Source organism: Fragaria vesca, linkage group LG2 (assembly GCF_000184155.1).
Source record: "Fragaria vesca subsp. vesca linkage group LG2, FraVesHawaii_1.0, whole genome shotgun sequence".
NCBI lineage: Eukaryota > Viridiplantae > Streptophyta > Magnoliopsida > Rosales > Rosaceae > Fragaria > Fragaria vesca.
Window position 1 is genome coordinate 10,959,739 of NC_020492.1, and position 12,151 is coordinate 10,971,889.

The 12,151-nt window shown below is 37.7% G+C and overlaps 2 protein-coding genes across 2 annotated transcripts; both read left to right on the forward strand.

Annotated features, from left to right (window-relative positions):
* The first annotated feature begins 647 nt into the window (after positions 1–647).
* LOC101304068 lies at positions 648–4,220 on the forward strand. The gene is made up of 9 exons (XM_004292381.1): positions 648–956; positions 1,034–1,102; positions 1,193–1,269; positions 1,365–1,416; positions 1,843–2,007; positions 2,153–2,188; positions 2,976–3,082; positions 3,515–3,566; positions 3,831–4,220. The coding sequence occupies exons 1-9, from the start codon at positions 648–650 to the stop codon at positions 4,218–4,220; spliced, it is 1,257 nt and encodes a 418-aa protein (XP_004292429.1).
* A 1,461-nt stretch (positions 4,221–5,681) lies between these two features.
* Positions 5,682–11,116, forward strand: LOC101304358 (subtilisin-like protease-like). Its single transcript, XM_004292382.1, has 12 exons — positions 5,682–5,719; positions 6,051–6,162; positions 6,270–6,361; positions 6,676–6,773; positions 6,887–7,042; positions 7,120–7,231; positions 8,023–8,566; positions 8,859–8,956; positions 9,046–9,288; positions 9,792–9,906; positions 9,988–10,216; positions 10,512–11,116. The coding sequence occupies exons 1-12, from the start codon at positions 5,682–5,684 to the stop codon at positions 11,078–11,080; spliced, it is 2,406 nt and encodes an 801-aa protein (XP_004292430.1). The 3' UTR covers positions 11,081–11,116.
* Positions 11,117–12,151: the final 1,035 nt, after the last annotated feature.

Consider the following 12,151-nt stretch of genomic DNA (forward strand, 5'->3'; position numbering starts at 1 on the left):
CATGTCGTATGTCCCAATACCATCAACATCGTCACTGCCCGCAACCAAATCCACGCTGCTTGCCACAACTGTTCTCCTTTGCCACGGAAACACACCGCAGTGACCTAGATCGATCCACCGACAAAGACGACCCGCCGGTTTAGGATAGCCACAACCACGTCGTGCAAAGGAGATGAAAGCCTGAAAACCCAAGCAAAAAGCTTGATCCCCGAGCGCGATTTCTCCATGAAGAACCCGTCGACGACCATCCTTGAATACTCGTCAGACAGCACCATCCTTGAATACTCGTCCGACAGCACCCTAAATAGCAATGATAAAGCCCACTACCATTGGCACTGCCAGACAGGAATGTATTGAGTGCTCTGGTGCTCTTACGGCGGAGAAGCAGAGCTTAGTTGTTAAGAGTTTCCTTAATTTGTATTAACATTATTTACTCTTTTACTTTATATTTTATTAATTATTAATATTTTTTATAATATTTTTAAATATTTAATTAATTAATTAATTAATACTTTTTTTTGGTTAATTAATTAATACTTTATATATTCGCTCCAACATAAAAGGAGTCTAAACTCTAAAGAAACCTCAAAACCTCAGCACTCTAGGGTTTTTGACTGGAGCACTAGAACCACAGAGCTCTGGCGAGTATGGACCTTGACGACCTCGACGGGCCGAGCAAGCCTGCTCGGGTCTCCAGGTTCATGCCCCGCTCCAAAAATGCCCCACCGAAACCGAAACCCGAACCAAATGTCCCAAAGTTTGAACTAGAACCACCGCAGCTGCTCAAGCCCAAGCCGGAAGCACTTGATGGTGATGATTCGAATGGCACTGTGAAAATGGAGACTACTGAACAACTGAAGGAGGATGATGATCCTATGGACGAAGAGGATGCTGAAGATACTGTCGTTCGTGAAATTGATGTCTTCTTTAGCCCTAATGTCGATTCCAACACTCAGGTCTATCACTCTCTGTGTATACTAGACTCTAATTTGTCTCAATTTGCCCTAATTCGTTTTCTATTTGGGCACTTCAGTTATACATTTTGCAATATCCTCTAAGGCCTCGGTGGCGGCGCTATGAGCTGGAGAATCGGTGCGAGGAGGTGAGACTTTCGGCTTTGGATGTGATTGTTGTGCTGAGCATTTTGTTTTGGAGGAGTTGCAGGTGCTGACATTGGGTTTTATTTTTATAGATAAGAGTGAAGCCTGACACTGCTCAAGTGGAGGTGGATTTGTCTATTGATGTTTACTCCAAGAACTGTGATCAAGAGTTTGCTGACAGGCTCAAAATAACAAAGCAGATTGATTTCTTATGCATATGAATTTGTTACATTGTTGCTTATACTTGTATGTGAAGTAATTCAGGTACCGTGTTCTTGTGCTTTTTCTTAGACTTTGGCTACAGAATGGGATTCCTGTAGTTCAACTGGCTACGTTGTTGGAGTTTTGATGGGCAACAAGGTACGTATTGCAGTATCATCCTACTTTTTTGATGTGTGAATGCTTATCCTACTTATGTCATCTCTTAGTTCCTGAGGAATAATGCCAAAAGCATGAGTTATTCTATTATAAGATGAAACCCATCATCCTAGGGAACATCATTCTAAGCCCCATTCAAATAACATGTTTTTGATATGTAGTTTGGACAGTTATGAATATATGGGCTAGCTTGATTGATGGAAAACTATGCATTTAGCTTCACTGAATGTATAATCGAAATTTTGTTTCGTGATATTTATGGACTATGCCATTCCTACTTGGTAAATGAAACCGGATTATTAAGTTTCAGTGGTTGACTTGTTGATGTTCATTGAAATCTTGTCGAACTTTCTTCATTTTGCAGTTACACTTGAATCATGTTCATGCAGTTGTGCAGCTCCAACCATCACTGGACCATTTAAACCCCGGTGGCTCAAAAAGGAAGGGCAAGGCCACTGGGGATGCAGATGTTCCAATTAAAAGAGAAAATTTTACTGAGGAAAAATCTTTGGCTCCATCAAAGAAACATGTACTCTTTTTCATCCTAGATGTTGACTCTATATTGCTGGTTCAAGCTTGGCTCTATATTATCTTTTGTTAATTTGTTTTTAATCCATTATAGTTGACTGAATTGGAATCTTATGAAACTATTTGTTCATCTTTTTCTCTTCCAGAACAAGCATGTAAAGTCCCCAACTGAAGAGGAAGAGGTATGAAAATGGTGCTATTTGAATTCTGATTTCTTAACATGCAAGTGCTCCTGTTATTTTGCTTTTCATTTATTGCTATTGATTGTTGTTTTATATTACTCTTGCCATCTTTTTTGTTTTACATGTAATAATTTTGATTCTGTTATGGACTCAAGATTCAATCCTGAAACGCAAGACAAGTGTCATAGTCTTGTAACTCTTGTTTTTATTTTTGTTAAATCCTTTTACTCAAGATTCTATCTAACAATTTTTTGAAACTTTCATTACTTCTATTGGGTCTTAAACATCTGATTTGTTGATAGCTTAAGGAACAAGCAATTTGATAAATTTTTTATGATATGTTAAAATCTTTTCATTCTGATATACTACTGGTGATACATCTATGTCAATTTGTTAGAAATTACCTTGTCAAACTTGAGAAGTTTTACGGAGTGCGATTCTTCTTTTGAGTTTAGTTATTTTGGTGGTTATTCATTATTTTATCTGATGTGGATAAAAAACATGTGTATGCAATCTGTGGAAAAATTGGGAATTATTTTAATCTTAGCATGATAATAAGTAGATATGCCACTATAGCAATGTTTATCAAACATTGCACAACTGTGGTTTTTTTTATTACATATTGCAATCATATTGTATTCCATCCAATTTTGAGTTTCTAAGAGATACTGTATGGATTGCAGCGGTTAAATATACTAGACCAGTTGTAATAAAATCATAAATTTAAGTGTGTGGTGTATTATATTATGCATTGATATGTGTGATGTATATGTTTTTCCTCTTCCAGTGTTGGGTTCCACTTCACTACCATGGTTCTGAATGTGATTTTTCGGCTAGATATTTAAAAAGAATGGTGGTGCAAGACAGTTCTCCTATAGAATTTACAATGATTCCGTATATCCTGTCCCTACCCAATACTTACCTTTTCATATAGTGCTCAAATTTTTAAATAAGCCAAACTGATGTTGAATTATTACTAATTTTGAAGGTATGAATATGTTAACTCCTTGTGTCCTAGAACGTGCAAATGTTCTTCCAGAAGGTGCAATCATTTTATGTTATAGGGTTCTTCATTTTCATATCTGTTTAAATAAATTGGAAACAAATTAATATTTTAATGCCCATTTTAGAGCCTCCCTTTTAAATGCATTATCAATTTATCATCAAAGGCTGGATAACCATTTTTTTTGGGTAATCACATGGTTATGTATTCATCTGATGTGTATCTTTATATATTCTATATATTTGCTGCAGTCACAACTCAAAACTATTGAAACTTGCCTCCTTTTGATTTTAACTTGAATTACATGAATTGATGTTGTTCAGGGCTTTACTGAACCTACCTTTGGAGGAGCGCATCCAGAAGTTGCTTGTTGAGGTTTGTTACACTTAAGATTGCTTTGACTATCATTGCGAATATAATTTCCACATATGGGATTTAAAGCCTTTATATTGGGACTCTCCACCTATTGCCATTTGTTTGGTGGGATGCTCCAACTTTTTTAATGATTTTATGATCTCACCTGCGATCACCTTTTCAAACATATCACCCTGCAGGCTATTTCTTCTTTTTTTGTCTTGATGATCTTGAGAGTTCTTAAACTAATTTTCTATCAACTAAAGATAAATTCTTATATAACAGGAACCTGTAGCTCGCCGATTTAGTGATCTGAAGAAGTACTATGCTCGGAACCAGGGAAAAGAACTTTTGGATGTCCTTCAAAAGAATGGTCTATTACTGCGTGATCTTTGGGTTCCAAAAACTGCATTGCTATATCGCAAGAAGGAAAGCTCTTCTAGAAAGAAAGATGATGATAATCTGCGTACGACTAGAAATTACATCCTGAATTCATTTCGGAAGAACCCTGTAATTAGTAATGCAGAACTAAATGTCTACTCGTCACTGAAGCCTCATTTTGACAAAACCTTGAAATTCTTAGTTGTCTACAGACCTTCAACTCGAGATTGGAAATTGAAAGAGCATTCAGATGTATCATTTGCAGAACTCTATCCAGAAATTTCTGAAAGCTAGGAACAGATCTGGGAAAGGATGGACAAACAATTGGTGGAAGCCCTTAAGCCTCACCATGAGATCTGAAGAATGCTAGCATGAGTAAAAGAATTTAGCGCTTTAACGATTCAAACCCAATTGCTAAATTTATCAATCTAGCTTGGCAATAGTTAAAATAAACTTTTGTTTAGCTATTTTGCTAGAGTTGATTTTGTTACAAAAATGCATAAATTTGGCTAAAATTCAAGTTTAACAACTCTGATAAATGATTTTTAAGCGCTTAACTTTCTATCTTTTCCTATGATAAAAGAACCATAAAAGAATGTGGCACTTACAAGATTTAATGAATTAATGGTTATATCGAGCTAGCTAGCTCGTCAAATGTGTTTTGTTTTTAATTTTTTATTAAAGAGCTGGTGTTGCTAGTTGTGTTTAAGCATTCATTTAGGGATGTGAAATCCACACACCTCAAAAATTAAAATTCACACACATTTTTTTTTTTTTTTCTGTTTTTGGTAACTTAAAATTTGTCTTTTAGTGACTTAAACTTTATCTTTTGTGAATGTGTGTAACCAAAAAATAAAAAAAGTGTGTGGATTTCAATTTGGGGTGTGTGGATTTCACAACCTTTCATTTATGAAACTCTACAGGTACAATGTATCCTAAGTTTCTAACAAGCACTAACTAGTGAAGAAACTGCTCTTATGACAATCCTAGTGTGGACAATGAAAATAGATAAGTAAGGCAGACAGACTAACATCAAAACTATCATAACACATACTCCTTCAAGAAGCAGAAAACTAAATGCAACATGTTCTAAGGTTATAAAGTCCACCATCTACTTATAACAAATGTCGATCCCTCCTAATTAGCCTAAGGAAGTAGAATGTGTAAACCTAGAGTTTACATATTAGATATTCCTAAACCTTGAGTTTACACGGACCCGTTCCAAAGAGGACGTCCGCACAGCCCTTAAAGTGCGGACGTTCCTCCGTTCTCCACCTTACGGCTCCGACGATTGCGCGTCTCCACCTCAGCGGCCTCGAGTAACGTCCCCGCTCACTTTCCCTCCCTGGTGAGTCCGCCGAATTTCAGTTTTCCGGTGAGATCACCCAAAACTTTAAACAAAATCGATCTCGCCGGAAAACTGGAATTCGGCGGACGTCGCCGGGGAGGGAAAGTGATCAAGGACGCTGCTGGAGGCCGCTAGGGTGAAGGCACGCTGTCGTCGGAGCCGTACGGTGGAGAACGGAGGGACGTCCGCACTTTAAGGGCGTGCGGATGTCTGCCTTTGATCCTGACTGTGAGTTTACATATGCATAATGCATATATCTTAAAAATGATTCAAAGTAAAAGAGAGTAGATAGAGCACAAAGAGGGAAGCCAAACCTAGTTTCAAAACCGCCAAGACGGCTACCATCCACCCCAAGGTGATCTGCAGTGTTTTGACAGAAAACGACATGTCAATATGGAGGAATAGTAATGGCGTTATCTGCAAGCCACTCATGCAACAATTCATGGTAGTTGAAGTGACCACACCAACTAGACCCAGTAAGGTTTTTGGGTCCCAAATCCACATTATGGAAATTTCAGTCACCCTCCTTTCCCTGGTTTCCCCAACAGACCTTTCACATTCTCTCTCTGATCTGAAAAGGCCAAATCCTGGAAAGCCCACCACTATATAGGTTAAGATATTGCACTGCCTTTGCTACTAATACGGTTGTCCCACCACCAATTCCAGTCAAGTCAACAACAACAACAACAGCACAGAGCAACCCTTCAAATCCAAAGATTAAATGAGTTCCAGAGATAGCTATATGTGCATGTGTTTGTCTTCTATTTCTGGCTCAGTCACTCCCCACTCTCCACTCATATGGCTCCTCCTTCAGGGATTGTTAGCACCCTTTTGCTTCTTCTTACTCTTCAGAGTTATGGGTTCCTTCTTTCTTTTGCTTCCACAAATGTGAGTCTACTCTTACTATTTGAGATTATGTTGTTTCTTTTTGAATGATCAAATCTATTATCATGGGTTCTTATTTCTTATTGGTTTTTGTTGAATTGTTATGCCAGGTTTATATTGTTTATATGGGAGAAAGAAAATATGAAGAGCCTGAGCTGGTATCTGAGTCAAACCATGAGATTCTGTCATATGTATTTGACAGGTTAGCTCTAACCTCCTATGAGTTTCTAATATGTGAAAATTACATAGTGTTCTGCATGTTAGTATTAAACAGTTAAACTGTAGAATAGACTGCTCCAAAAAGGGCATGTATTCTGTTGTGTGGGAATGCTTATTGTTTAGGCATGGTATGTTTAATTTGCAATATCACAAATGGACAATATTACACTGCATTTTGTATGCGCTCAACAACTTGTACATGAAAAATCATCGGAACAGACACAGTATCTAACAGAATAACTGGACATGATTCCAGAAATAGTAAGAAAGTAATAGCTTGTGATTGGAAATTGACAGCAAAGAAGCTGCAAGGGAATCAATTCTGTACAGCTACATGCATGGATTTTCAGGGTTCGCTGCGGTTCTAACTCCATCTCAAGCCAAGCTTATTGCAGGTGTTACAATGTTGGTGACCTGTAATCTGTGTACTATGTGCTTTTGAGTCAGAGGACTGATTCTTCGCTAAATGTACGTGTAGTAATATATAGCTTACTCTTATTTTATGCAGATGTACATGGTGTTGTTCATGTCATTCCTCACAGGTTTCTTAATTTGCATACAACTAGAAGTTGGAATTTTCTGCAAGTAGACTCTCATATCAGAAATGGAATTCAGTCAAGGAGTCAATCAGGCATTGGGTCTATTATTGGAGTCATGGACACTGGTTAGAAATTATTGACATGCCTGTAAGGTGTTTGAGATTTAAGTAAACTTCTGCTGAACTTTTATTTTATATCTCAGGAATTTGGCCCGAGTCTGAAAGCTTTAGGGATGAGGGTATGGGCGACATTCCATCTCGTTGGAGAGGCATATGTCAAGAAGGAGAAAAGTTCAATCACTCCCATTGCAACAGGTTGGTCATTTATATATTTTTCTGTGGTTTATCTATTTCTCATTTGATAAGTTCAGTCAAGACTTGTTGTGTGCCTACTGTTTTATTGCTCCCTACCAAATTCAGAAAGGAGTTGCTTCACTGAATTCACTGGAGCACTTGTTAGTTGTAAACAATTATTTAAGCATACTTGCATTGGAAATGGTCACAATCTTCCCATTGTCCGGTGTATTTGTACTTATTATTTACTCAACAGCAGAAACTCCTTTAGCAGTAGTCTAGTTTTTAGATTTCTAAGTGTCCCTAGGTTTTCCTATCTGGCATAAGCATATCAGGAGCATAATATTTTTATTAAAGTTTGACAGATTTTGTTATCTTTTTGAGATTTTGTTAAGAAGCTCTTTTCATTGTCAAGAATCCAACCAAGCATCAAATGTGGGTTGATACTAGCTCTTTTAAAGTCTTCCTTTTTCTTTTATTTTTTTCTTATTGTTCTTTTTTTATGTTAGCGCTTGACTATAACTACTGTATGCAAGTTGTGTAATTAGTTCTACCGTTATAGTTTTATCATCTCAAACCTTTTCTGGTGGTGATAGTCTCAAATACCATGTTCATGCATGAATTATAAGTTTAGAACCCTTAACGTACAGACGGCTAACTTGAATAGAGTTTGATTAGCTAGTGAAGTTCCTAAGAGTAAAAACTTGATGAAAATCAAGATTCTCCTTGTCACAATGGTTAATTTTGTTACCTGAACCAAAGTTACATTATGGGATGTTATAATATCTAGTATGATTTGATACATATGGCAGGAAAATAATTGGTGCACGCTGGTATATTAAAGGATATGAAGCTGAATTTGGAAAGATAAATACAAGTGATGGGTTTGAATTTCTATCTCCCCGAGATGCTTCTGGACATGGTACTCATACATCATCCACTGCAGCTGGTGGTTATATAGAAAATGCAAGCTTTAGGGGACTTGCTTCAGGATTGGCAAGAGGAGGTGCTCCATCATCTTGGTTAGCTATTTACAAAGTTTGTTGGGCTACTGGTGGCTGCAGCTCAGCCGACCTACTTGCTGCATTTGATGATGCAATTTTTGATGGTGTGGATGTGCTTTCGGTATCTCTTGGTTCTCCGCCTCCACTTTCTTCATATATTGAGGATGTTGTGTCCATTGGTTCTTTTCATGCTGTAGCCCAAGGAATCTCAGTTGTATGCTCTGCTGGAAACTCTGGCCCGTACTCGCAAACTGTCATAAATTCGGCTCCTTGGATTTTCACTGTTGCAGCAAGCACTATAGACAGGGCTTTTCCTACTGCAATCTCCTTGGGAAACAATCAAACTGTAGTGGTAATCTACGCTTCTTTCATTCAGCCATTGAAACCTGTGGTTGGTGCATATTGATATCAGATAAAGATGTGGAGTGAACAAGCACAAAAGAATCTACCAAAAAGTCAAGTTTTGCAAAGTTTTTGATCGATAGTGCATTCAATTATTTCTTCAAACTCTTGAAATTGAACCGTATATAATATGTCCTCAAGGTGTCATCTTGATTCTGAGTTCTAAATGTTATGTCCTCGATATTATCACTTTGTATCTAAAAGTAGATAGACCTAGAAATGAAATTTGTTTTCTCATACAGGGTCAGGGTTTGTATACAGGGATGCATGTGAACAAGTTCTACCCTCTTGTGTATGGACAAGACATTGCATCTATTGATGCAGATGAGGACAGTGCCGGGTATGATAATTTGTAGTTATTTGAGTTTGAATTTTAGTCTCCTTGCCCGCAATAGAGACTGCACATTTTAATAATCTGCATTTTAACAGGAGCTGTGAGTCAGGAACTCTAAATGGTACTTTGGCAAATGGAAAATTTGTTCTTTGTTTCCAATCTCGATCACAGAGGTCATCTACTGCTGCAATGGGAACTGTATTGAGTGCTGGGGGTGCGGGTCTCATTTTTGCTCAGTTTCCCAGCAAGGATGTTTCTTTGTCCTCTGGGAGTCTACCGTGTGTTCAAATAGACTTCGCAATCGGCACATATATTCTCACATATATTGGAACAACCAGGTAATTCCAAGGTGCATAAATTTTCCACATGCATAATTTGCACTTCTTAGACTGCATCGGGGTTTTCTTGCTTTAATTTGCTTTAATTTCATTTCCTCTTTTGTATTTGATCCTAGTGTGCATTCTGTACTCACTTTTAGATGCTGTGAATCCATAGTTGTGCTTTGCTTTTTGAGCAGTGATACTGACAAAAGTTCTATAAAAAAATTAATTTTTGCATTGGTTTATTTTTACTCTCTATATGTCGAATTATCTTTTCTATAGCATAAATCCTGAAGGGAGACAGTAATTGCAATTATGCAATGTCTGCAGTGATATTGTTTTTCTTCATTCAATATCAGATAATCAAGCACCATGTGTATTACTAGATGCTTTCTTCATTTCATTGATCCCTTCAAAAGAAAATCCTAATAACCATCTTTCAGTCTTGGTAATTACAAGTTCTTACTTATTTTGAGAAGAGCTGAGACAAAATCTCTAATAATGGTATGGCTATGTGACAGAAATCCTTTAGTCAAGTTCAACCCTACAAAAACTCTATTGGGACAACAGATATCCCCAGAAGTGGCTTTCTTCTCTGCTCGAGGACCCAATTCTGTCTCTCCTTCAGTACTGAAGGTACTGAATTTATATATAACCTTCAACGATTTTGTTTTACTGTTTCAATATGAGACTAATCTATTCCAATGTGTGTTGCAGCCTGATATTGCTGCTCCTGGTGTTAATATATTGTCCTCTTGGTCCCCTGCTTATTCACTATTACAATCTTCTACCTCTGCAAATCAACAACAACCATCTCCAGTTACCTTTAGAATTGAATCAGGAACTTCCATGGCTTGTCCACATATATCTGGTATTGTAGCTCTTCTTAAAGCTATCCACCCAACATGGAGCCCTGCTGCAATAAAGTCTGCCCTTATTACAACAGGTGAAAAACTAATTCAATGGCAATTCATATACTTATTTGTTTTCATTATAAGTTTACATTGCTTGATAATATATGAGTGCCCATCAAGAATTGAGCTGTAAAGCATAATGGATGCTTTGTCCAATTCCATGTTAAATGCATCTCAAGATTTGAATTTTCCAAGAATCTTATTTATTAAAAGTTTAACAATTTGGCCTAATCTTGATTAGCATTCTAGTTCTGATGCACATCCATGTGTCTAGAATCACCTTATTCAAACACGGTTTTGGATAACTGATTGCCCTTCTCTTCACAGCCTCTATAGAAGATCAATATGGTCAAAGTATCGAGGCTGAGGGAGCCCCTCAAAAGAAGGCCGATCCATTCGACTATGGTGGTGGTCATGTCAATCCTAATAAAGCCATATCTCCGGGGCTCATTTATGATATAGGAACATCAGATTACATACGTTTTCTCTGCTCCATGGGGTATAACAATTCAGCAATCAGCGCAGTTGCAGGAGCTAGCATCGCATGCTATAAATCAACCAATGTCCAAGGTAATCTCAATCTACCTTCTATCACCGTTCATGAGGTCAAGCAGAGGATGACAGTATCAAGAACTGTCACAAATGTTGGTCCAGTAAATTCTATCTACATTGCTCGTGTTCAAACACCTGCCGGTGTGTCTGTGAGAGTTAAGCCATCTGTTTTGCTGTTCAACTCAACTGTAAAGAAGCTGGAGTTCAAGGTTGTTTTTCGTCCACTGCTAAAAGTTGCAGGAAGATTTTCATTCGGAAATCTGTACTGGGAAGATGGTTTTCATGTTGTGAGGATACCTCTAGCAGTGAGAACTGTCCTTGATGATTTTTATGCAGTGACATGATATAATTTGCCACTACTATTACAGCTTATTATGGTCAACTTTCTAGGTTCGAACTTTCGATATCAGTGAATAAGTTCAGAATTCCTTCCAATCCTCCATCCTTTTGGTGCTACTGTAATGTGGAAAAAAAAAAAAAAATTAAAACCACTGTTTTAGGGAACTCAGAAAGGTGCACCCATCAGAAGATAAGTTTGTGCATCGTGTGCTCCACATGACTCAATTACTAAACAAGCAGCTGCTGCTCGCTTTTATATAGTCATCTTATCCTAGCTCTTCATCGGAGTCCCGGTGCCGGAAGCGTCTGAAATTCCCTGTGAGGAGCAGCTTGCAGCAATTGATGACGGGTGTCCTGCAGTGAAGGGGATGGACCATTGTTTCCCTTCCCATGAGGGTTCGGTGCTTCGCTCCTATCTTAACTCTTACTGCGTTGAGTTATAGCTGTGTGCTGGTTGATGGGTAGAGATGTACACCAATGAACTTGACAAGTGAGGTCGTTGATATATTGACTGAACCTAATTCTGCTACCTTTTCGCAGTGGACGGTTCAAAACTATGTTGCATGGACACTCCACACCCCTAGAGTGTCGTCGGAGTGTTGGACATCCGACACGCCGACACGGAAAAATACGTGTCTGAGACGCCACGTTGGTGTACTTGACAAGTGATATTTCGTCGAAATTTTCGTTTTTTCACCTAGCGATATATTTTTCCCTCCCTATAATTTTTCGTCCGAAACTCGCGATATTTCGCGATATTCAGCGATATTTAACGATATCTCCGAAATCCCGGAGAAACTTTTTCCCGGTTGAATTTTGAAGCCAAGGGATTCGAACTTGGTTGGGGTTGATACAAGGCTAACACCTTAACCAATCCTACTAACCATTCAACTTGTAAATTTTATTATCTTTACAATATATATTGGGTTTTTTTTTTTCTGAATTTAAAAAGCAAAAAATTAGGTATATGTCTAATCCCCAACTAACTTTTTTACCTACACTTCTATAAAAAATAAAAAAAAACTTTTTTACCTACACTTCTTAATTTATTTTTAATATATCTACCTTTTAAAAAA